This window comes from Mya arenaria, chromosome 10, assembly GCF_026914265.1.
Source record: "Mya arenaria isolate MELC-2E11 chromosome 10, ASM2691426v1".
Classification (NCBI taxonomy): domain Eukaryota; kingdom Metazoa; phylum Mollusca; class Bivalvia; order Myida; family Myidae; genus Mya; species Mya arenaria.
The window spans coordinates 43,295,258-43,323,171 of record NC_069131.1 but is presented as its reverse complement, the minus strand read 5'-3'; the positions used below and the strand labels follow the sequence as shown (position 1 = coordinate 43,323,171).

Sequence of the window (27,914 nt, the reverse complement as noted above, 5' to 3'; positions counted from 1 at the left end):
TTTAATGATCATGTAAAGCTAATTTAATTTTTCCAAGAAGTTATTTTATTTTATTTGCTCCCAATTTTTCGGGTCGGCGGGCAAAGTAAAAATAAAACAGTTGATGATCTCTTTTATTTTTATTTCATTCTAGCAAAAACTTGGGTCGGCGGGTTTGTAAATCAGATCATTAAAAAATGATGGCCTTAAATTTGAATAGAAGAAATAAATGGAAAAATCAGATTGATCCGCTTTAATTTCATTCCCTATTTTACAAATGAAATATGAATTATAGCATTTCATATCATGTTAAACACATACCAGTGTATATCACAATAAACAACAGCTTCACAACATTAATTGTGTAGACATATCATGAAGTCTCAAGCCAAAAAAATGTAATGATTGCTTTAACATACAAATCAAATTAAGACATTTTTTTACGAAACAAAGTTTACACATTCTTTTAACCAAGCAGATCAAGTTTGAACATTCTTTAACTGAACAAATCAAGTTCAGACACTCTTTTACCAAACAAATCAAGTTCAGTCATTCTTTTACTACACAAATCAAGTTCAGACACTCTTTTATCAAACATCAGTTCAGACATTCTTTTACTAAACAAATCAAGTTCAGACATTCTTTTATCAAACATCAGTTCAGATATTCTTTTACTTAACAAATCAAGTTTAGACATTCTTTTATCAAACATCAGTTCAGACATTCTTTTACTCAACAAATCAAGTTTAGACTCTGTCACACACTAACATTATGTTAAACCGGTTTCACTTGTCTCTGCCTGCTTCATTCTCAACACAACAGGCACAGAGGTACAGGGAATCATTCCAAGTTCCGTTATCACCATGGTTATGAACTCTGGTGGCGTGAAGTCGTACACAAGATTGAGTAATGTTAGGGAGCTGTAGTCTCGCCAGTCCCAAAGATATGGTGTCTTCTTTTCAATGTCCACAAGGTCATCTGGGTCCCCTAAAGAAAACATGAAATATATTAAACTTAAGCTTTTCTTTATTCAGACCATATACAAAATTGCAAAATTCATGTAAATTATGAACAGACTTCTTTGTTACAAACTACATTAAGCAAAATTTAGACCAGTAACATATTAAGATCAATATTCATTTTTTACTCCTTTCAGTATAATATCAAATGCTCAATCAATAGTCATGTACATGTATTTTAGAATGACTTTTTCAGAACAGACCAAGTAAACAAGTCAATTTACATTCGCAAAAACCTGTAATAAACTTACCAAGTTCATTGAATACAAATGAGTCCGTCTGAACACGTTCACAAAACTTGTATGTCTCACTGCACACAAGAACAGGGACATTGCTTGCCTTGGCGATGAGAGAAATCAGGGCAGAGCCAACCCGGGACATGACAAATCCATTTGCTAACAAGCCATGTGCGCCCAGGAAAACTTTTGTAGCCTAAAACCAATAAAGGACCATTTAGATAGCAAACTGGCAGAAAACATGTGGGTCATCTCAACAAGAACCCTAGGAACAGTTTCGTTCATAGGCGCGGTACTGTATTAAATCACCCCTAGGTATGAATGTTCCTAGGAATCTTAATAGAGTGAGGCTCTACAGGTGTACATGTGGAATTTCGGAGGTTTATTTGCCTGACATGGAGGTATATCACACTAAGTGAATTAGTGATGTCAGCACCAAAAAAATTAATGTAACAGATTACAAAAACATGAGCTTAAACCAAGTCTCAAGTCTTTACAGAAACATTATCTTTAACAAAAAGAATATATTAACATTATTCATGTAAACATCCTGCTTTTCATGATGTTCTAAACATAATTAAATTATGCATAAGTATTGGAGCCGAGATAATGATGTAAGAGCGCAAACTTCAGACATGACATACTGTGAAATCATTAATGTTTGTGGGGCATTAATGTTCGTGGTTTTCGTGGGTTGGGTGATCCACGAATTCAAGATCCCACGAAATTTAGATCCTTTATTCACCTTTTCAATTGCCATGTTAGGTACATACTCTAGTTTATTCATTACACAGGCCGCAGTATACAGCGTAAATATCTGTCTCACTGTATATCTTACTTTCATCGTGTTGTTAAATATTATATCTGCCTTCAACAAATAATAAACCAAATCATTTTATTGTGTTTAATTTACCAAATGACAGAAGCACGTGCCTAAATGTGTGCTGTCATGAAAATCTCCAGGCCAACAAGATGTAAGTGACAAGTGTCGGTTATGTATTTTTTCTTTAATGGAATAATTAATCGATTACATTGGAGGTTCTGAGCGTCCAATGTGACAATGTACAAAACAACGTGTTCAATACACTTATTAAACAAAAATATGTGAATAAATATTGAAATTATGAGATGATTAAAGTGATTAAATTTGTAAACATCAGCTATCTTTTGGGATTGTTTTCTCAAATATACGTGTTTTCACAGTGTGCAAAATTCTTAATTGGCATTCAATGGCTTCGCCTATCTGTATTTATGATCAGGGTACATCTTCTTTTATGACCTTGATTTCCAATTAAATCGATAATTGACATGGATATATGCACTAATTGCCATGTCATACCACTTTAGCGAGTGTCATAAACCATGTGATGTAGAAGATAGAAATCAAGGGCCAGCACGTGGAGATAATGCAGACGATCTAGGACGATCGCAGTTTTGATTTTCTTTTCAAAAATGAAAATCCACGAATTCAAGTACCCACAAAACGAATATAAATGATTTCACAGTAGGCCATGGCAGTCACCATGACATAAGATCACCTACCTCAGACATGACATAGGACACGGCCGTGATCATGACATAAGAGCTACTACCTCAGACATGACCTAGGACATGGTTGTGATCATTACATAAGAGAACTTACCTCAGACATAACATAGGACACAGCCGTAATCATGACATAAGAGCATATACCTCAGATATAACATAGGACATGGATGTGATCATGACATAAGAGCGCTTACCTCAGACATGACAGGACATAGTTGTGGTTATGACATAAGAGCACCTATCTCAGACATGACATAGGACATGGTTGTGATCATGACATAAGAGCACTTACCTCAGACATGACATAGGACATAGTTGTGGTTATGACATAAGAGCACCTACCTCAGACATGACTTAGGACATGGTTGTGATCATGACATAAGAGCACTTACCTCAGACATGACCTAGGACACGGCGGTGATCATGACATAAGAACACCTATCTCAGACATGACATAGGACATGGTTGTGATCATGACATAAGAGCACCTATCTCAGACATGACCTAGGACATGGTGGTAATCATGACATAAGAGCACCTATCTCAGACATGACCTAGGACACGGCGGTGATCATGACATAAGAGCACCTACCTCAGACATGACCTAGGACATGGTGGTAATCATGACATAAGAGCACCTATCTCAGACATGACCTAGGACACGGCGGTGTTGATGACATAAGAGCACCTATCTCAGACATGACATAGGACATGGTGGTAATCATGACATAAGAGCACCTATCTCAGACATGACCTAGGACACGGCGGTGATCATGACATAAGAGTACCTATCTCAGACATGACCTAGGACATGGTGGTAATCATGACATAAGAGCACCTATCTCAGACATGACCTAGGACACGGCGGTGTTGATGACATAAGAGCACCTATCTCAGACATGACATAGGACATGGTGGTAATCATGACATAAGAGCACCTATCTCAGACATGACCTAGGACACGGCGGTGATCATGACATAAGAGCACCTATCTCAGACATGACCTAGGACATGGTGGTAATCATGACATAAGAGCACCTATCATAGACATGACATAGGACATGGTGGTAATCATGACATAAGAGCACCTATCTCAGACATGACATAGGACATGGTTGTGATCATGACATAAGAGCACTTACCTCAGACATGACCAAGGACATGGTTGTGATCATGACATAAGAGCACCTACCTCAGACATGACATAGGACACAACCGTGATCATGACATAAGAGCACCTATCTCAGACATGACATAGGACACGTTTGTGATCATGACATAAGAGCACCTACCTAAGACATGACATAGGACACAACCGTGATCATGACATAAGAGCACCTATCTCAGACATGACATAGGACACGTCTGTGATCATGACATAAGAGCACCTAACTCAGACATGACCTAGGACATGGTGGTAATCATGACATAAGAGCACCTATCTCAGACATGACATAGGACATGGTTGTGATCATGACATAAGAGCACCTACCTCAGACATAACATCGGACACAGATTTAATCATGACATAAGAGCACCTGTCTCAGACATGACATAGGACATGGTTGTGATCATGACATAAGAACACCTACCTCAGACATGACATCGGACACGGATTTAATCATGACATAAGAGCACCTATCTCAGACATGACATAGGACATGGATGTCATCATGACATAAGAGCACCTATCTCAGACATGACCTAGGACACAGCGGTGATCATGACATAAGAGCACCTACCTCAGACATGACCTAGGACATGGTGGTAATCATGACATAAGAGCACCTATCTCAGACATGACATAGGACATGGTTGTGATCATGACATAAGAGCACTTACCTCAGACATGACCTAGGACATGGTTGTGATCATGACATAAAAGCACCTACCTCAGACATGACATAGGACACAGCCGTGATCATGACATAAGAGCACCTAACTCAGACATGACATAGGACACGGTTATGATCATGCCATAAGAGCACCTACCTCAGACATGACATAGAACACGTTTGTGATCATGACATAAGAGCACCTACCTCAGACATGACATCGGACACGGATTTAATCATGACATAAGAGCACCTGCATCGGAAATGATGAGCACTCACCTCAGACATGACATAGGGCACGGTGGTGATCATGACATAAGAGCACTTACCTCAGACATGACATAGGAAACAGTGGTGATTATGACATACAAGCACCTACCTCAGACATGACATAGGACACGGCGGTGATCATGACATAAGAGCACTTGATTCCTTCCTTCACCAGCCTTCTTAGACACTCTCGCCCTGGGAAATCAATCTTACAGTTACAAAAAAGATGTTTTGTAAAATACAACTATGGCAAACCCACCTTTGTGCTTTTTGAAACCTATTGACATGATTTTATACTTCAAAGGTCCTCTGCAGAGATATCTGTTAATCTGAGCAAGTGAATGAAATGAACACTAAGGCCCATCTGTTGATTTTTAGTAAAAAAAGGGCATAAACCAATTTTGAATTGATACTTAAGTCTGAGTTATGGGCATTTTTGTACCAATGCTTATTGCCTCTTGTACCACGTGTAGTAAGTATCATTTGAATGTCATGAACAGTTCCCCAAGGCTTTTTTCTTTAAAGAACATATGATCTTAAAGAAGAAGTCATGTGGTCTTGATAAAGTGATGAAGTAAACTGAATGTCAAATTTAACGACAAAAAAATTAACTAAGTCAACATAAGTAATTATTATATTACAAATTAGACAGATATTCCAGTATATCATGTACAGTCAAAACTCCCTATGTCCATGTCAGATATCTCGACTTTACGGTTGTGTCGACTTTTCTCTGGTGCCGAATTTATTCATTTTTATTCTATATAAAATAAAACTGCTTGTGACGATTTTTCTATCTAGATTTTTTCTGAGATGTCGATCTCCTATTTCAGTCCCAGAGGTCAAATTTCACATATTTTCCTTGTTTCTTATGTCGAACTGTAGATCGAGTTTATGTTTTTGATTAAAGAGTCAAGCTATACATTGAAACGCACAATTTAGGTCGATGATGACATCATCAGAAAATTCGAGAACATTGAAAGCTACATGACAAAGTATTTCTCTTCACTGCATGTACAAAACAGTCGAAACGAATGTACTGTTTTAAGTTGTTGCTATATGTGCCATTTTGTAACAATATAAAAGTGTATGTGATTGTGGTTTTATATCCGATTTGTGTAATCCTTAAACGCGAATTAAATAAATTTGGCACAACTCATTCATTTTTTATAACTATATTTTTCAATAATATGTTTGCTGTTTCCACGATCGTAACATTACTGTACAGTTGCAGAAGTCGGATATATATCAAATGCATATGTGTTGGGATTGATGATACTTTTTGTAATTCGGATGTGTGGAATGTTCGTTATCTCAACTTTTTTCCCTAGGTCCCGACAAAGTCAACATAACAAGTTTCAACTGTATATGGAGATGATGGTCTGATGAAGTTCAATCAATTGCATGCTTTACCTTCCATTTTGGGCCTGCTGTCAACAACTATGACTCGAAACACCTTCCCTGCTTTGTGTGCATCACAGAGAACTCTTCTTATTAATGAGGAACTGTAAAACAATGATAAAAACAAGGAGATATATAGAACATTCATCCAATCTTCTCATTCATCTTATCTTCTCAATAAAAGAATTGGGACATAACTCATTTAATATCTAAATAAGAAAGTTTGTTCTTGGATACAAATATTTAATATTGTAAACATGTACACCAAGTTTCAAGTAAACATTTTCAGTTAGGTCTGAACTCATCCCCCAAAATCACAAGGGGTCAACTACTGATCATGACAACCAATATGTCAAGTTTGAAGAAAAAAGCAGACAAGCAGACAAAAGTTTTGCAAAGCAAAAGCCGCCACCAGACAAAGTAGTCCCTACAGATGTGTCTACCATGAGTCGCAGACAACACAATAAACACGCACCAGAGAGCACAATCATATTCTTCATTGTGCTATTATACACATATAAAATCCCAAACTCTCACACTTGCGCTAAAAAATAACTAGCCCTGCTATAATAAACCAGTTATTTGAGAAACCCGGAAAGCATTTTACGATTTTTACCAGTCTGAACTTTGCCATTAACACACATGTGACTACTTACCAAGAGTAGACAACTATAACATCCCCATTTGAAATTTTGACAGTCGCCTCCTGTGATATAGCCTGTGCCGCTAACAGTATCCTTTCTCTCAGAAAGTCATCTATAGCCTCGAACAGCCGAGTCTTTGCCTGGAAGAAAAGCGAAGAATAAGAATACAATTGCTCCATAAAGCATTGTCTCAAATTGTATTTTACATTTTCATGCAGGTAAAAGTTTACGAAATGTATACAAAAAGTTACAGCAATAATATTATATGTATAAATTAGAACTGCTTTGATAAAATGCTACTTTGATTGACGTCCAAAATCATGGCTGAATGACAAGAGATAACAGGCAGTGAGGTTTAGAGTTTTTAAGGGTCAGTCACACAAAAATCCCCTAAAGGGGAAATTACTCTCATCATCGGATGAAGTGTAATGCCTTGAAGAATAATTTAGCATCAAAGAAGAAGTGGTTGTGTACAAACAATGAATGACATCTAGAACTTCGCACAAAAAAAGAGAGAAGAAAGAGGAGTCAGCCCCTATTAAATGTAGACCAAAGGGCAGTGGGCTTCACCTTTCAGGCTTATATGATGCAGGAAATCATTCCCTAAAGAGGCTCAGAACCTTTATTAGTATCCATCATCCAATCTATGAATAATCAGAGATGATTGAGAACAGCTATCTATACTCTACCTCTGAGTCTGTTAGGTTGCCTGGTGTATGAGCTATCTGCCATTTGACAGATTTGATAGCATTTCCCATACTCACTGAGAGTGGTCGGCACTGGTTCAGATAACTGCAGAAAGAGGATTTGTATACACAAAATATATCATGGTACATTCACGTAACACATTTCATCAGGTATCCTAAGAGCAGTTATGAACCTTAGAAGGCTTTACAACAGTGCATACTACTGAATGAAAGACACTCCTAGGATGTTTGATGAAACGGCTCGGTCTTATATATTGCAATAAATCTGGGAAAAATTAAAGCTACAATTATTGAATTGAAAAATGATTTTTCAGGGAAGTACTTGGTAGTTAAAATCAGGAATTCTACTGATTTTAAAGAACTTTCCAATGAGAACATCTAGTTTCATATCTCAAAGTGATATGATTGAATGGAATATACAATGTAGCTTAACATCTATATGTTAATACAGTGGAAACTCACTAAACCGTATCTCCACAAAACCGGAATCCTCGGGATACCGGACTTTTTTCAGAGTCCCAGTTTTCCCCTTCTATTTTCAATGTAAAAAAATCCCTACAAAACCGGAATTCCGGATACCGGACAAAAAATCGAGAAAATTTGTTAGTTGTTAACGTAATTTTACTTCACAAAACCGGACGTATATTTGCTCAAACATGTCAAAATGATTTTGTGTATTATGAATTCGCGAATCGCGTGTCACCTTGTTTTGACAGCCGGTGCGTCGTTAAATATTGCACCTGTGATGTTGTGTTAACTCAATAATGATGATTGCGCTTAGGAGTGACTGCCGTGCGATAATCAAACGATAATCAAACTTGTGAAAAGTAAATTGATTGAAACATTAATTTGTTTGTTGCAGAAAATAAAGAACTAGAAACGGTTATTAAGTGATCATTTTGGAGGGTTGTTTTATCTAAAGACTTCTATGATTGAATCAAATCAGAGCGATGCGTTAATTAAACTATCAAACATACTTAACAAGCATTAAATTACGCGAGTTGTTTTATTTTAAGACTTGGAAAAAAACATGGTTATAAAAAGCAGAAATGTTTAATTATGTTTATCACTTTTGCATGTGCTTTATTCATGTCTAAACCTCCGTCTAAACGTCGAAGAATTGAACTGTCCCTTTTCATTTTATTCCAGTTTTCAACTTCCCTCTAAAGGTTAACTCAGTTAATATTTTTTAGTAAACTTACTCCGTACATTAAATCCTCACTAAACCGGAATCCTCACTAAACCGGAAATTTTGCCCAGTCCGGACCTTGTCCGGTTTAGTGAGTTTCCACTGTAGTTGAACAAATTATATACTATTAAATCAACTTCAGACTAGAATTCAGCAAACCAGATGAGTTGCCTGCCAGGAGTGCAACTCAACCTTTGACATGCAAACCCCAGGGGTCACTCTTCAACAAGTCATTTGAAAGTAAGTGTGATGCCTACACAGATGCTGCCACCAGACAATGTAATCCCTACATGGGTTTGCCGTGTTATGCATGGCACACAAAAAAACATACCTGATGTAGGGTTTTATTTTCATAGCCAAGTCTCTACATAACTCCTCCTTCGGTGGAGTGCTGTAGTCGGCAATTACCTGAAGTGGAGGAGAATACTATGAAATCTTCAACTCGGATTAAAATAGTAATACAGTGACACTTAAGTTAAAGTACAGAATTTTAAGTCAAAGTACAGAATTTTAGATATCAACATTCTCAAGTTTTATATGAGCATAATATTTATAATATTAAAGGTATTTTCTTTAACGTTTGAAATCAACAGTATTAAGAAGTTATGTATATGATTTGAGTTGGTCAATACATCCTCTATCATTACTGCAGAAAGGCCATTCAAAATAAGTGAACTCTGCAAACCTGCCATTGGGAAATGCTTGGCAAGTTTTGTTTTTAAATTTTAAGTTTATCTTGTAACAGAACCTGAATTTTATTACAATCAGACCACAGTATTTGCATCCCTGTTTACTTGTAACAAACACACAAAAAAACCCAGATTAGGTCAAATCGCAGATGTGTCACCTTTACATTAAAATAATGACCCTTTATCAGATAGTCCAACATGTCAAAGTCAAGTAAATATCAATCATGTTAGATCAACACCATTTTTAAATGCCCAGTCAGTAGTAATGTAAGGACTCACAATGTTGCCTCAAATTCTAAAAAAGGGCAGAACACTTCAAAATACAGATGGTGATTAAAAATCAGACGAAAGCCATAGCGATAATTAAAGAAATAAGAGGCCTTTTGATTGATCATTGATTTCAAAATCAACTAGAAATGTGTCCATAGGACACGGATGCCCCCACTTCGATTTTTTGTCACAGAAAATAAGCCATAATGATTATTCAGGATAATCTGCACATATAGGATAAGTTGAGTTGAGTTGGGTTTTACGGCATCGCAAGACTGTATAGGTTATATGGCGCCATTCAGGCAGGAAAAAACTTGTTGGATCCACATTGGACACATACTTTTCAAGAATTAGATTGGAAACATATATTTTTGAAGTATTTTTGGCAAAAAAGGGCCGTAACTCCTAAATGACTAAAGCGATTTCCATGACTATCGAACTTGATCAAGATATTATGGTCACAAACATGTGTTTAAAGTTGGGTGAGGATTGGACAAACAGTTTTCAAGAATTAGATTGGAAACATATATTTTTGAAGTATTTTTGGGAAAAAAGGGCCGTAACTCCTAAATGACTAAAGCGATTTCCATGACTATCGAACTTGATCAAGATATTATGGTCACAAACATGTGTTTAAAGTTTGGTGAGGATTGGACAAACAGTTTTCAAGAATTAGATTGGAAACATATATTTTTGAAGTATTTTTGGCAAAAAAGGGCCGTAACTCCTAAATGACTAAAGCGATTTCCATGACTATCGAACTTGATCAAGATATTATGGTCACAAACATGTGTTTAAAGTTTGGTGAGGATTGGACAAACGGTTTTCAAGAATTAGATTGGAAACATATATTTTTGAAGTATTTTTGGCAAAAAAGGGCCGTAACTCCTAAATGACTAAAGCGATTTCCATGACTATCGAACTTGATCAAGATATTATGGTCACAAACATGTGTTTAAAGTTTGGTGAGGATTGGACAAACAGTTTTCAAGAATTAGATCGGAAACAATCTTCGGGACGTACGTACGTACAGACAGACGTACGTACGGACAAGGGCAACCCTATATGCCGCCACTTTGTGGGGGCATAAAAACTGATACATGTTAAAATGGAGAGAGCTGTTGTTCAAAAGTATCTAAATGTCGTATGACAGGGCTCGAATTTAGCACTCGCACACTTGCAAAATGCAAGCCAAAATTGGAATATGCGAGTTGAATTTAAAGACACTCGCAAAAAATTGCGAGTTCAAAATTTGCAGAAAATATGCAACCCTTGAAAGAGATATGAACATAATCGGTGATCAATTCCTGCACAATAGGTATAACACTAATTTTAGAGATGCCTACTTTCATTTTCCGATAAAGATACAGAAATTGATGACGTAGATTAACATTACGCACATAGGCAGGTACTTGTTACTATGTTGCAATTACTCGTTACTTTGCAGTTTTGTACACTGGTCTTTCATTTCCATTTTTGCAGGCAGTATTTAGCGATAATCGTATCGAGACACAGTCTGCATAATGATGACTAGCAAAAAGATAAGTTATTTTACGCGTATTGATTTAAAATCGCTGATGGCTGATGGCGATGATAAATCAGTTCACAAAAAGAAGCCAAAATGAAATAATATGTCCGTTTAAACTGTTTCGAAGTGGAAGAGGGAGTTGTACATTAAATTGACCATAAACACCTATGACAAAAGGAACATTTTTAAAATATTTTGCACAGACCAATACTCAGGCTTGATCTGACTTCCTCAGTACGTAGTGTCAGTGTTACACATATGATGATATCGTTTAATGTAAAATTACATGATAATTCATTAAATCAATTAAACTATACCTTATATCATTGTTTTCCATTCAATATATATTTTGCCTAGCAAACACAAAAATTTGCCTTAAAAAATGCGAGCGAGTGTCTGGTTTTGCAAGTTGAAAATTTGAGCACTCGCATAAAATTGTGAGTATCAAAAAAAGTTAAATTCAAGCCCTGTATGAATATTCTAGATCATTCAGCACACCATAGGTCATTATTACAAACAGTATCAAATCCGAGTGCAGACTCGAGTGGCAAAATTGCAAATCTTCATTTCATTGTAACTTTCCATTTTGTTAAGTATTTATGATGACATTTGCCAAATGTTATTACTATTTGAGGCTGACATTAACTTTGTAAAAACTCATTTGAATAAAGACTTTTCTTTGTAATTTATTTAAAGTGTTCTGAGTCTAAGACTAAACTCAGCATTGAGATTGTTCGTAATCATGGCCAAAGGACTACAATTCTAACCTAACAAGTGCAAATAACTAATAAGCCATCAACAGAAAGCTTAACATTACAGTGGTTTTGATCTTATAAATCCAATGTATAATGTCATTCTTCAGAATCTATTGAAATGAACAATTTTGTTACTGCAAGTGATATTCAATTTTTGAAAACCTTAAGAAATATTCGCTGACTTCAGATGCAAACGATCAATTTTCACCATTACTCGATCATTGTTTTATTACTACTTACAGACTTCAATGCAGCAAGGAGAGCTATACACCTGGCATTGGAGCCACTGACAACCCCTTCTGCATACTGTAGACCCAGACGTATAATTGCAGGATGTATACCACTGCTAGAAAACCTGAAAATTAATCACAAAATCATATTTCCAGGAATTTAATTTCTGTAAAATTATAACACAATGGTTACAAACTTTGCAATAATCATAACCGGCAAGTGTGTACAGAGTTTAAAGTTATTTTGCCAACATAGTTCTAGAATATTGCACATACTGTACAGTTATTTTGCCAACATAGTTCTAGAATATTGCACACACTGTACAGTTATTTTGCCAACATAGTTCTAGAATATTGCACACACGGTATAGTTATTTTACACGGTACAGTTATTTTACACAGTACAGTTATTTTGCCAACATTGTTCTAGACTATTGCACACACGGTACAGTTATTTTACACGGTACAGTTATTTTACACAGTACAGTTATTTTGCCAACATTGTTCTAGACTATTGCACACACGGTACAGTTATTTTACACGGTACAGTTATTTTACACAGTACAGTTATTCTGCCAACATAGTTCTAGACTATTGCACACACGGTACAGTTATTTTACACGGTACAGTTATTTTACACGGTACAGTTATTCTGCCAACATTGTTCTAGACTATTGCACACACGGTACAGTTATTTTACACAGTACAGTTATTCTGCCAACATAGTTCTAGACTATTGCACACACGGTACAGTTATTTTACACGGTACAGTTATTTTACACAGTACAGTTATTCTGCCAACATAGTTCTAGACTATTGCACACACGGTACAGTTATTTTGCCAACATAGTTCTAGAATATTGCACACACGGTACAGTTATTCTGCCAACATAGTCTAGACTATTGTACACACGGTACAGTTATTTTACACAGTACAGTTATTCTGCCAACATAGTTCTAGACTATTGCACACACGGTACAGTTATTTTACACAGTACAGTTATTCTGCCAACATAGTTCTAGACTATTGCACACACGGTACAGATATTCTGCCAACATAGTTCTAGACTATAGCACACACGGTACAGATATTCTGCCAACATAGTTCTAGACTATTGCACACACGGTACAGATATTCTGCCAACATAGTTCTAGACTATAGCACACACGGTACAGATATTCTGCCAACATAGTTCTAGACTATTGCACACACGGTACAGATATTCTGCCAACATAGTTCTAGACTATAGCACACACGGTACAGATAATCTGCCAACATAGTTCTAGACTATTGCACACACGGTACAGATATTCTGCCAACATAGTTCTAGACTATTGCACACACGGTACAGATATTCTGCCAACATAGTCTAGACTATTGCACACAGTATCACTTTATGTTGGGTCTCCATGTTGGGTTGTCTTTTTAGCAAATAGTACAGTAACTGTAACTTTTGGACTATAATGAACAAAATAGCAGCCAGTAAAAGTGCAATACTAAAATTGATAAAACAATGTCTAGTTTTAACTTATTATAAGACAGAGCATTTATGATGACATGTAAAACCTTGAGCAATGCATCACTACTCTTTGACGCAGCTATCGCCTAGGTCTATTGAAAGTTGTTTTAAAACCAATTTAAAACCTAGCAAAACATTAAATTTACCTTCAGTTCAATTAAAATTGGTGTTACAAATTTTAATCCTCGCAAAATTTAATAAAACCAAAAATCACTAAAAGAGGACCTTGTGAAATTGAAGCTCTCTACAGTTAATGAAATGGTTAGCTTACTGAAGAGACTGGGTAAGGGAGACTTCCTTCTCATACTGCTGTAGATGGTTGAACAGTCGCACCTTGCGCTGGGCTGACGTACGTTTTGGGATCTGAAACACATTATGGTAAAATAGGGTAGGAAAGCTCTCTAAATTGTGAACTTCTCTGTTTTTAAGATGCTGGATCTTTTTCTCTGCATAAAATGTAGTGACTACGTATCTAAGGTTTCCATATCCAGGTCAAACCCTTAGCTTGTTATCAAATATAAAAACAACACAGAAGAGTTATGCATGCTTCTTTTGGTGAGTCCTCCAACCATCACTCAAGTGATGTGTTTGAAATTTCACATCTTATCAATCAAGCCATTCTTACTATTACCTGTTGTTTCTCCAGTCTTTTAGCAACTTTTTTCTGTGTTTCGGGCACATCAGCCTTGAGACTGTCTGGGACTCGGACCACGGCTTCCTTCTTCAGTTGGCTAGCAGCTTTATCAGCTTTCGCCTTGTCCTTGGCTTCTCTCTGTGCATCCTGTCAATAGCAAAAGTTAGAAAAAGGATCATGTGATTAATATCATGAATTATAATGTGCCCACTGGTCAGAAATTTGCTTAATTCAACAACATTGTTACCATCATTGTTATTAGTTTGCAAATCTTCCCTACCCTAGACATTTCATGGACATTTGTAATTTGCAGTACTTCTAACAAATTCTGAAGCCAATGCTTCAGCTGTGCTTGTTGAATTAAAATATTTGAGCATTGAGCACATAATAAAATGAAAAAAAATCACTTTTTAAAGTAACAATGATGCCGTTTACACAATTGTGAACTTTAATAATGTTCAGAACAATCAGCAAAATGTTAATGAAACAAGAGATGTTTCTCAAACATCCCCCCATGAGCACCATGTTGTCAAGAATATTTGGACAACTGAATATGCATGGACCTAAATGACAGCTGATTTGTCATTGACGTTGGATGCCTTTGAGGCAGTTTTAAGATTATGATCATTCTAAGTGTGGGGATAGTAGGTACAGTTTTTAATCATGTTCAGATGATGACTGATCCTCACATATAAACATGTATCCTCTTAGCAGCAGGGAATAAGTAAATTTGATGTAATCTTAATGACCAATATGAGTCGTGACCTTGACCTTTGACTCAGTGATCTCAAAATCCATACAGGTCATCTACTGGTCACCCCCAACTTCAATGTCAAGTTTGAGGGCAATGGGTGCAGGCATTGTCGAGCTATCACACAGACAAGATTTTTGTGTTCAAGGTCACTGTGACCTTGATCTGATGACCCCTGAAATCAATAGGCCCAACCTCCAAGTCAAGTTTGAGGGCCATGGGGGCAGGCATTGTCAAGTTTTTACTCAGACAGTCACATTCAAGGTCACTGTGAACTTGACCTTTGACCCAATGACCCCTAAAATTAATAGGGTCATTGACTGGTCAGGCCAAACCTTCATGTTATGTTTGATGAACACGACCAGGAATTGTTGAGTCTGTGTTTATGGTCACTTTGGCCTTGACCTTTGACCCAATGACCCCTGAAATCAATCAGGGGCCTTCTACTGATCAACCAAACCTCAATCTCAAGTTTGAGGGCCATGAGTGCAGGCATTGTTGAGTTTTCACTCTGACAACCTTTTAGCATTCACGGTCTCTGTGACCTTGACCTTTGGACAGATGACCCCAAAAATCAATAGGGGTCATCTACTGGTCAGGCCCAACCTCAAAGTCCAGTTTGCTGACAATAGTTCAAAGAATTGTCGAGTTATCACTCGGACAAGCTTTGGTCTACTGACGGACAAGTGCAAAGCAATATACCCCCTCTTCTTTGAAGGGGGACATAATAATAAGTAAGTTTTAGATATAAATAGGTATGATCTTTAAGTATATGTGTGAAAACTGTTTATGAGTTAAGAGCTAGTTACAGAAGCAGAGTAAATGACCATATTCCATCATGCAAGTACTGTATTTTAATTTTAATTCATGTTTTTGTTTTTTTATAGAAAAAAAAAAATAAATCCTCTTATTTAAATGGCTCATATATGACTAAAGTTCCATTCTATAGACTGTATTTAAAAAAAAACACAAGAGCAATGCTAACTCTCACCTGTTGTTTTTTAACTCCCACCTGTTGTTTTTTAGTCAAAAAGGGGCATAACTCTTCTCAACAATTATTTAATCCACAGTAATGGGCTTAGCTGTATACACTTAACAACTCTTCCAATTAGTCTGTTTTCAAATTTCAATATATTTGAAGATATATAGAGGAAATCAAATAAAACTCAATGATTAAGATTAAGATTTCAAAATTTTAGAAGCTCTGAACATCAGTGAATGTCAGCTGAATGAAACTTATTTTAACATTATCTGTGATATTACTTTTTTGTTTTAAGCTCATGGGAAGCTAATGAATTTATCATGGCATTGATTGAAACAATTATTTTGATTAGCAAGCATTATGACTTTCATTTAAAAGCAAATTAATGCAGAACTTTACATATTGAACATGTACAAGACAGCACTGCTCACTCCATGCTTACCATGTTCTATTTTCATAATCAGTTTGTATTGGTAATGAATTTTATTCAAACTCTGTAATATTAAATGTGACTTTTAGTTTTGAGGGTTACCATATTAAAGTTACCATATCTCTTTTAAAGATATTATCATGAACTGTCATTGGAAAAGTTGCACAGGAATTAATAATACAAACAGGAATAATTGCACAAATTGTGAAATGTTTTTGCTATTTTTATCTAAAAAAAATGTTACGTGACCAATTAGAGTGATAACAATAGCATTTGACAATCCTTTTTCAATAAAAAAGAACTCAGTTCAAACATGTTAGTGAGCATAAGCCAACTGAAGGTTCAAGTATCTCCACAGCAACAATGACAACATAGCTTTGACTATAGTAAACAGTACTTTTTTCTCTTTTAAAAAGCTATGAGGCAAGTTAATACAATAAAACATAAGATGTACCTGCTTCTCCCTTCTCAATCTCTTCAACTCTGCTTTACTTAATTGACCATCACCTTCACTGGCCTCCCCTTCTTTTGCAGGCTGGCTACCTCCCTTTCCTTGAGGAATACCCCCCTTTGCTTGTGGAATAACGCCTTTTGCTTGTGGATTACTTTTCTTTGCAGATGAATTCTCCCCCTTGGCATGGTTTGCACCTTTGCCCTCTTTTTTATCACATTTTAGAGACTGTGTCTTTTTTTCTTGTTTTTCTTGTTTGTCTTCTTTCTTGTTCACACTTTCTGTACTTCCATCATGTGACATGGCACCTTCTATTATGATTTTAAGAAATTAATAAAAAAAAATGGGGAACAGCAATATGTAACTACAATAAATCAATAAAAAAAATATCAAAACTTAAAAATGAAAGATATTTGACAATTTATTCATATCTTTAGAAATTTTGACCTCAAGGGTCCTCAACATTACAATAGTTGTGAGTAATCTTTTTATATGAGAGGGAGTCTAGGACATCCTTTTAAAAGAGACTAAGATCTACAACACTTCAGTAAGTAGATTGTGTTTTACTTATATATATATATATAAACTTTTTTATTTATCAAAAGATGCTAAGTAGAAAAATCTATAAACATTCCATACCTTTCTGTGACTTTGACTTGTGTTTCTTTGCTTGCTTCTCTTTCCCTGCTGGTGGGGACGCCCCCTGGTCAGATGCGTTCATGCCACTCTGCATGTTAGTAAAGGCAGACCTTCAACAATTAACTTGCATGTTAAATGTACAATGCAGGATATTAGGGACAATTTAATGATTCTGCTTATACACATTGGATAGAAAAAAGAGTCACCATACCCAGAAACTTGAACTAATCTAGCTTGACAACTGAAAGTAAGTTAACAAATGACCCAAAACAAACTATAACTATGTGCATGTGTACACAGTTGGCTTTGTGTTGACATTCCAGTAATAGGATACTCCCAGGACACAGACCATACCAACACCATCCAAAATAGGCTGTCAAAATTCGACCCTTTTCCAGTTTTACAAAGATAAGAATGGGAAACATGATTAATGTTATCAACCAGCTACCAAAATTATGTAATTTGTGTCTGAAAATCAGAATTAAGCTTTATTTGAATTAAAAACCTATATTTCTGTGATTATCTTTATTTTCAGAATTTAATTTGTAAACAAAAAATCACATGTCAAAAAATCACTTCTTCCTCTCAACAAGACTGCATGGTGGTGTCTCAAAAAGGTTTAAAACTTTAAAATTATATACAAATGTGTGCATCACTGGTGTTTAGATGGCAGGCTGCTCAATCAAGAGAGCCTTGAAGCCATCCAGCATAGTAGCTGATACCACACTAGTTGGTGGAGGTTCCAGTCATTCACAGTTCTTGGAAAGAAGGTGGACCATAGCTTTGTAGGAAGCTTCCTTAAATGGTGAATTGCATTCCATAATATTCCTATGTAGAAATCCAAGTGTCTGATTGGCCTTGTTTATTAGATAACCTATGTGTTGGTCCCAAGTGACCCATGACAGCACATCATACTAAGGCGACAACAAATGTCATAATTTGATATACAAGTACCACCACTACCACCAACAACAACCATGATTACCACGCAGGAACCCAAAGAAACAAACCTTGGATTACACCTTAACAAAATGGAAGCAAGTCAGTAAAATGAAGCTGCTGGGTGTACTTTAGGACAAACAACTTACATTTGAGGATCACTTCAGCCAAGTAGAAATGAAATCAACAAGGGCAATAAACTCCTTAACGAATGTTGCAAAGTCTAAGAAAATCAGCCCAGAAAACATGACAAGGCTATACAAGAGCCTGGTAGTTCCCTACATGGAATATGCATCTCCCATATGGCAATCAGTTAAAACAATAGACAAGGTCCAGAGAAAGGGTCTCAGCATTTGCCTTGGTGCTGTGCAGTTTGGAAGGGCTTGAGGTTTAAGCCAATATACCTCCAATAGATCTGAGACTTGAAGAAATAGCCATCAGAGAATGTACAAAGATAGTGTACAAAGATAACGGCCAAACCTGACACATCCCTGATAAAACATACTTTAAACATGGGTGAAAAGAGGCCAGACCAAATTAAACAGCCAACGGCAATACCAATAATGCTACAACAAGTAACGGACATGAAATCACTGACAGACAAAAACACAAATTCAATTGAACCAGAGGCATCCTACTTAGAACGGTAACAACCAAGGAGAAGACGGCCAGAATACTGCAACAACCTAGGTTCCTCAAAAACAAGAAATCCAACACAACAAGAAGCTGCCAAAAAAATATTTCACAAAATATTGAAGAGGATGAAGTGAACACTGTAATTGCATTCACAGATGGGTCATGCTTAGGAAATCCAGGAGCCTGCACATACTTCAATATTCAGGAAAGAGTAGACTTGAGCCAGCCAATTGCCAAGAGTACTTCAATACTAGTTGGAGAAATGGTGGCAATAAAAATGACTCTACAATGCATTATTGATGAAGCACAGAAGAAGCAAATACAAAATGTAAGGATACTAACAGACAGTCAAACCTCAGCTGGAATTCTAACTTTAGTATGGTCCTTCTCTTTTCACAAAAGCTTGATCTCTGAAATTCAAAACCTTCTGCAATCTTGTAAACAATCAAACATGCATGTAGAAATTTCTTGGACACCAGGCCATGCTGACATTCAAGGAAATGAGGTAGCTGATATGCTGGCAAAAAGAGCTGCAAAAGAGGCTGAGCTGCTGGATGAGGATCTGATGACAGCAGTTTCCCAAGGTGACATCAAATCCGCAGCAAGAAATGGCTATACATTAAATGGGGAAGATGAAGGGACATTTCAGAGAAAGCAAGAACACTATATTCCAACCGCCGCTCTGTTAAACAGAAGAAAATTTCATTCAACTCCCTTCAAAACCAACGCATTCTCCTACAGCTTCAGAGTGGGCACTGCAAACTGAATGAGCACCTCCACACAATTGTAGTCAAAGAATCACCCTGGTGTTTATGTGGAGAACCTGAAACAATTTCTCATTACCTGATTGACTGCAATCTCTACTGTGCTGAAAGGGAAAAAATGTTCTCTAACCTCTACAACATAACTGGAATAAAGCACCAAGAGGTCACAGAACACCTTCTGGACAAGATGATCCATGGGAAGAGCATCGAGCAATTATCGCTGAAGAATTGAGTGCCTTCGTCGAAAACACAAAACGGTTTTCAAACTGATAACTTCGCAATGTGATGTCACTAATGTACCTGTGAGACTTTATTTGTTGACATTTACTGGTGAACGAGTTCTACCGGAAGTTATTGCGGAAAGTTGGTGACGTCACTTAACAGAAAGTTGTTTACCTTTTGAAAATGATACAAAAATCAAGAGATAAAAATATTTTGTTACCGGTTATCAAAAAGTTGAATTAGAAAACATCAGAATAAAGAAAACGAGTATTTTGGTGAACTTTGTGTGAAAATCAACGGAATAAAAGTGAAATAAACAGATTTTAAAGTTTCCGTGTGGACTGAATCAGCTGATTTGAACATCCGGCGATATGACAACAAAGTTAAGTTGACACAGTTTGAAACAAGGTGGATGCTTATCTGAAGTTTCTTTTTAAAGACTTTGTAAGGTAAAAACTTAATTTAATCCAATTAATAGCATTTTAAACTTAAATGACAGATATGGAAATATGGCTGGAAAAAGAAAGACATGTAAGAAGATAAACAGTACACAAAAATGAACGTCGCCTCCTAAATCACCTATTTCTGTGAATAGTGAAACTTCCATAAAAACAACTTGCTGCGCTTGTAGAAGTCAAGAGCCTCCTGACCAGATCAAAAGATATCCTGAAAAACCTTGGATCCAGTGGGATGTCTGTAACTCTTGGTGCCAGTGTGATGTATGTAACTCTTGGTGCCAGTGTGATGTATGTAACTCTTGGTGCCAGTGTGATGTATGTAACTCTTGGATCCAGTGTGATGTCTGTAACTCTTGGTGCCAGTGTGATGTATGTAACTCTTGGTGCCAGTGTGATGTCTGTAACTCTTGGATCCAGTGTGATGTCTGTAACTCTTGGATCCAGTGTGATGTCTGTAACTCTTGGTGGCATTTAGAATGCTCTTTTTTAAGAGTTGAAGATTTAAAGAAAATTGATAAGCATTAGATTCTGTTTCCATGCGCACTGTGTATAATCGAACACTCCCCTTGGATTCAGTTTGAAAATTCAAAAGACAAAATTTCAACCAAGATATCATTTAAAAGTGCTGAAACACAGACAGACACAGTACCTTCACCAATCTTCATCCCTGTTGATAGCTCTATCAAAAAACAGAACATTTCAAAAACAGAAAGTGTTATAGAGAAATCGCACATTCCAACGCTGTGTCAGGTGAACAAGCCTACAATATTGGATACAGAGAGGCACACAGACAATTTCGTTATATTGGATGGAATAACAGCATCATCAGATTTCCAAGACAGCAGAGAAATTAAAAAGGAAATAATAAAACACAAGAAGGTGAAAGCAAAATACGCTTATCCCTTATCAAGAGGTGGAATTGGAGTTCACACAGAGAACCAAGCTGACAAGGAAAAACTGCTTCAAAGGTGGCCAGAGGGCTCATTCAAAACAAATACAGATTCATTGAATGTTCATGAAAACACACCTAAACCATTGCGTGTCTTTAAAAATGTTCCAACAAACATACAAGTAGACTCAGTTGATGAAGAGGTTAAAACACAAACAGGTGTAGCAGCAAAGTTGAGGCGCCTGAGATACAGAGATACACATAAACCCTTGCCAGTTGTAATAGTAGAGTGTGAGTCTTTTCAAGACCAACAAGAGATGTTTGTCAAACATTATGCCCTCCCTGAGCACCATGTTGTCAGGATTATATGGACAATTGAATGAAATATGCATGGACCAAAATGACAGCTGATTTGTTGCCGTTAAGGCAGTTTTAAGATTATGACCATTAAAGTGTGAGGATAGACTGTGTTATGACCATGACCTTTGACTCTATGAACTCAAAATCCAGAGTCATCAGCTGGTCACCAGAAACCTAAATGTCAAGTTCGAGGGCCATGGGTGCAGGCATTGTCAAGTTATCACACAGACAAGTTTTTTTGTGTTCAAGGTCACTGTGACCTTGACCTTTGACCCAATGACCCCTTAAATCATAAGGGGTCATCTACAAGTCAGATGCAACTCCAAGTCAAGTTTGAAGGCCATGGGTTCAGGCATTGTTGAGTTATCACTCTGACAACCTTTTACCATTCAAGATCACTGTGACCTTGACCTTTGGCTCTATGAATCCTAAAATCAATAAGGGTGATCTACTGGTCAGACTTAACATCCATGTCAAGTTTAATGATCATAGGTTCAGGCGTTGTTGAGATATCAGTGGGAGAAGAGTGTTGTTAACTTTTTTGCGTTAAAGGTTACTGTGACATTGACTTTGGCCTGATGACCCCGAAAGTCGATAGGGGTCATCAACTGGGCAGGCCCAACCTTCATGTCAAGTCTGATGACCATAGGTCAAGGAATTGTCGAGTTCGCTTTCAAGGTCACTGTGACCTTGACCTTTGACCCCTAAAATCAATAGTGGTAATCTACTGGTCAGGCCCAACCTCCATGTCAAGTTTGAGGGTCATGGGTGCAGGCATTGTTGAGTTATCACTCGGACAACCTTTTATCATTCAAGGTCACTGTGACCTTGACCTTTGGCCCAATGACCCCTAAAATCAATAGGGACCATCTTCTGGCCAGGCCCAACCTCCAAGTCAAGTTTGAGGGCCATGGGTGCAGGCATTGTCAAGTTATCACTCGGATAATCTTTTACCATTCAAGGTCACTGTGACCTTGACCTTTAGCCCAATGACCCCTAAAATGAATAGGGACCATCTTCTGGCCAGGCCCAACCTCCAAGTCAAGTTTGAGGGCCATGGGTGCAGGCATTGTCGAGTAATCACTCGGACAACCTTTTACCATTCCAGGTCACTGTGACCTTGACCTTTGGCCAGATGACCCCCAAAAACAAAAGGGGTCATGTACTGGTCAGGCCCAATTCCAAGTCAAGTTTGAGGGCCATGGGTGCAGGCATTGTCGAGTTATCACACGGAAAACCTTTAACCATTCAAGGTGACTGTGACCTTGGCCTTTGGCTTGATGACCCCTAAAAACAATAGGGGTCTTCTACTGGTCAGGCCCAACCTCCAATTCAATTATGAGGGCCATGGTTGCAGGCATTGTCGAATTATCACTCGGACAACCTTTTACCATTCAAGGTCACTGTGAACTTGACCTTTGACCCGATGAGCCCCAAAAACAATAGGGGTCAGCTACTGATCAGGCCCAACCTCCAAGTCAAGTTTGAGGGCCATGGGTGCAGGCATTGTCGAGTTATCACTCGGACGACCTTTTACCATTCAAGGTCACTGTGACCTTTGGCCTGATGACCCCCCAAAACAATAGGGGTCATCTACTGGTCAGGCCCATCCTCCATTTCAAGTTTGAGGGACATGGGTGCAGGCATTGTTGAGTTATCACTAGGACAAGCTTTAAAATTATTTTACCATTAAAGGTCATTGTGACCTTGACCTCGACCGACCGACATAACGACATGCCTGTTCAAAGCAATATACCCCTCTTCTTCGAAGGGGGGCATAACAAAAACTTTTTTAAAGTAATTTCACAGTCGGAAAGAAGACAATTTTGGTACAGGCATACAGAAGCAAGACGAATATTCCTACAAGGTGTTTCCAGTGCCAAGAATTTGGACACATAGCTGCAATCTGTAAATAAGTCAACTTCTGTGAAAACCGTGCAGAATCCCATGTAGGGAAAATGCAAAAACAAACAAAAGTGTAAAAACTGTTCTGGGTGTCACAAATCTAGCTTTAGTCAGTGCCCAGCATTTTTGAACCTGCTTGAAAGATTAAAAAGAAGAGATTAGAAATAATAAATACTGTAACAAATAAACAATAACTTATTATGTTAACATCAGCGATCCGTTTAAATGCCTGTCATTAACTTGACAACGGTGAATTAATTCGTCAAAAGTACTAGGAGACCACAGGCGACAACCAAGCCATTCGGCATAGCCGAAAAACTAGACGAACAACATGCTAGAAAATATAGAGAAGGAATTTGAGTACAACGTGTAGTACATTGGTCTTTCTAGGACACGTGAAAAGGTTAACTTCGAACAATTCAGTGTGGATAAGGAAACCCAGACAGCAAATATAGCACACATAGCAAAGGTTATTGGTCACCTGAATTAAATGAGCTCAACAAAAAGTTCAAACAGGCAAAAAGAAAATTCCAGGTAAGGTCAGATCCGGCTAATGAACGTGCAGTTAGTATTTCAAGACAGGCATTCCAGGAAGCTATAGAAAAGGCAAAAACTGCATACCTTGACCTACTGACACATGAGCTGGATCCTAGGAAACCAGAGTTTTGGAAAATAATAAACAAACATAGAAGTGATGAATCCAAGTGTGCAGTCCAGCCTATTGTTAAAGAAGACTTATCCTTAGCAGTATCTGATGTGGAGATTTTTCAAGAAATGAAACAAAAATATGGTAAAGAAACACTCGAAGTGAAAGAAAAGTGCCATACACATTACTACCAAATTGAAAATCAAGTTGAAACCATTGAAAATGATGAAAGAATGTCTCCGGTGAGAGATCCACACACAATGGAAAATTCAGACATAACACTTGATGAAGTAGAATCGGTATTAAAAGAATTTGACAAGAACAGTGCACCATGTCCAGAAGAGAGAATTTTTGGGGTAATGTTGAAAAATTGTGACGAAATGCTAAGCAAAAGTCTGCTTTTCTTGTTCCAAAGATGCTGGGAGAGAGGTAAACTGCCAGGCGGTTTTAAAACAGACCCAAAAAGTATGCTACCAAAGCCTGGAAAAGAATACTACAATACAGTTAAATCATACAGACCTATAACATTAGAAAGCATCATTGGAAAATTACTTGAAAAAATTATAAAAAAGAGACTAACATGGAAACTTGAAAAGAACAAGCAGTGTCAAAATATCAGAATGCATATAGGAAAAATAAGTCTTGTACGCAATCCCTACTACGTATTGTACAAAGCATACAGGAAAACAACAATAAGGGTGAAAAATCCGCATTAGTCATCATGGACTATGAATCATGCTTTGAAAGAGTTTGGAGGGCTGGTCTACTCCAAAAGGCATTCAACAGCAACATTCGTGAAAGACTTTGGATATACTTGAAGGAGTTCATAACCGACAGAAAATACTACCTAAAGGTAAATGACCACAAGTCTCCGTTAATCATTTCTAAAGTAGGCATTCCACAGGGGTCTGTTCTGAGCCCAACACTCTGCAACCTCTACACAAGGGACAGCATGGATGGAGTGACCGGACATCATACAGAATTTGCAGATGATGCCAGCATATGGAACAGTGACAAGTCAATTGAAAACGCCATTGAAAAAACAAATGAAGATCTTCATAAGATTAATATATGGTGTGATCAATGGAACAAGAGCATAGCCTCTGAAAAAACTAAGGCAATCCTATTCAAAACTGACATTGAACCCTTTAAGAAGTTGGTTTACAATAATATTCCCAGTGAGCTGGTTCAAAACAAAAAATTGCTAGGGGTAACCATAGACAACAACTTGTCATTCAACACCCACATTCATGAGAAGTCAATGGCTGGCTACAGGGCACTAAAAGGACTTGATTGTTTCACAAGTAAATACAGAGGTTGCACACAGACTACATATATGAAACTCTACAAAGCCTTGGTCTTGCCAATTTTGGACTTTGGCTTACCTGTACTGGTCACTCAAACTGACCAATGCATATGCGCATTTGAACCGGTCCAACGCAGCGCCATGTTAAAAGCTAGTGGATGTTTACCAAGTACAAGCACAGAATTATTGGAACTATTAACAAATACCCTACCAATGAACATTCACATTAAGTTGAGACAAGCAGAGGAACTGGTCAGAATTGTAGCCAAAACAGATGAAGATCCACTGAAAGCAGACTTTAACAAGTGGATGTCAAATAGGTCAAGTTTTAGAGGGAAACCTACAACATTTGCGCTTCTAATGTGCCGCTACACAGAACTCAAAGACAAAATCAAGCTAGAAAATATAGAGAAGGAATTTGAGTACAACGTGAAGTACATTGGTCTTTCTAGGACACGCGAAAAGGTTAACTTCGAACAATTCACTGTGGATAAGGAAACCCAGACAGCAAATATAGCACACATACTAGATGCTACATCTGGAGGAGACATCCTAGTGTTTACAGACGGCTCTTCACAGGGTAACCCAGGCCCTACCGGTGCGGGTGCTGCCATCTATCTTGAAGGATACAAGACAAATCCAGTTTTGTTAAATAAGGGCGTGTCAAAACTTGGCAACAACTTTTCTGGCGAAATGGTGGGTATTGAACTTTCACTGGACTTCCTAACACCTACAACACCACAAAGAAAAAACATTCACATATTCACAGACTGCCAGGGAGCAATATCAACAGCATTTTCAAGAGAGATTCCCAAGAACAAAATTGAAACCGTTTTTAACATTAAAACATCTGTAACAAGTTTAGAGGACAATGGTAATACACTCCATGTGCACTGGATACCTGGCCATAAAAACATAGAGGGAAATGAGCTGGCTGACGAGCAGGCAAAAAAAGGGGCTAAGAAGGCAGCAGAATTTGATGAAGCAGAATTCGATGATGAAAAGAAAGATGCAGGTGAAGTCATGCAAATGATGAAAAGAAAAGCAATTAATGAAAAATGGTCAGCCCAATACCGTAACTCTGAGAGGTCTTCCGCCATACATGACATCTTTGTCACACCGGGGTAAGAAACTGCGTTGGTGAAAAGAAAAGAAAATGTTTCAGCCAAATCAACCAACTCCTAAGTGGTCACACCCGGCTAAAAGATCACTGGGCAAAACAGACACCAGACCAAACAGACAACTGTTGCAGTGTCTGCCAAGTTCCTGAAACCATAGACCACTTCTTATTCCACTGTAAAAAGTATGATGAAGCTAGAAGAGGACTGGAAGAAAGAACTATGCAAATACTATACAGATATTGCATACCCAAAGCAGCAATTACGTTGGGGTTATTAGCGGGTGAAATAGAAGAAATAACGAATACCTGTGCGAAAGAAGAACTGATGGATTCATTCAGCTTATATCTGTCAGAAACAAACAGGCTATAAATATTTAATTTTATAAAAAATAACAAAAAATAATTCCTTTTTAAATAACACACAACTTTCCAAAATTCGATGAGTCCAAAAAAAAAAAGTAACAAGAGTACAAGTACATAGAATAAAGCACAAAGATGATATCGGCAAAAATATTCCGATATAGTACATCGAGACCATAGGCGACGACGACGCCATAATTCGACAAACAACAACAACAATTGAGGCCGAGACAGCGACGAATTGTATGTGAAGGATTTGCCATGTAAGTACAAAGCTATTTTAGACAAAACAAGCATTATCCCAATTCACAACAACATAACCATATCAAAAATGGAAACATCTGTTGAAAAAGTAGTTTTCCATAGTTGCATATGAATTCGGACGATGTTTTCGGATAAAACAATTTAAAGGTTAATTCCATTATACCCAAATAGTAACAGCATTAACTTTTTGGGATTAAATATGTAATGAACGAATCTAGTTGTAAAATAAAAACATTACTTTTGTTTCATGAAGGGGTTCCTATAAAAAATATAACATATTAACCTGATGCAAGATGATGAAAAAGTCTTCGTTACATGGGCGCTTGACTTTATCGTGA

General features: G+C 37.3%; 1 protein-coding gene across 4 annotated transcripts; it reads right to left on the bottom strand.

Moving 5' to 3' along the window:
- Positions 1–217: 217 nt before the first annotated feature.
- Positions 218–27,914, bottom strand: LOC128205872 (translation initiation factor eIF-2B subunit delta-like). 4 transcript variants are annotated; one of them, XM_052907903.1, is made up of 14 exons: positions 27,860–27,874; positions 27,259–27,298; positions 17,708–17,817; positions 17,072–17,379; positions 14,452–14,601; positions 14,092–14,183; positions 12,311–12,425; positions 9,160–9,236; positions 7,622–7,724; positions 6,945–7,072; positions 6,301–6,392; positions 4,997–5,082; positions 1,250–1,430; positions 218–966 (listed from the first exon to the last, which is right to left on the bottom strand). In XM_052907903.1, exons 2-14 carry the CDS (start codon positions 27,285–27,287, stop codon positions 749–751), a joined length of 1,689 nt encoding a protein of 562 aa, XP_052763863.1. In that variant the 5' UTR covers positions 27,288–27,298; positions 27,860–27,874; the 3' UTR covers positions 218–748. The 4 variants fall into 4 exon arrangements, with proteins under 4 accessions (XP_052763863.1, XP_052763865.1, XP_052763866.1 ...); XM_052907905.1 differs by lacking the exon at positions 27,259–27,298 and having other exon boundaries at positions 27,860–27,914; XM_052907906.1 differs by lacking the exon at positions 27,259–27,298 and having other exon boundaries at positions 17,708–17,795; positions 27,860–27,898.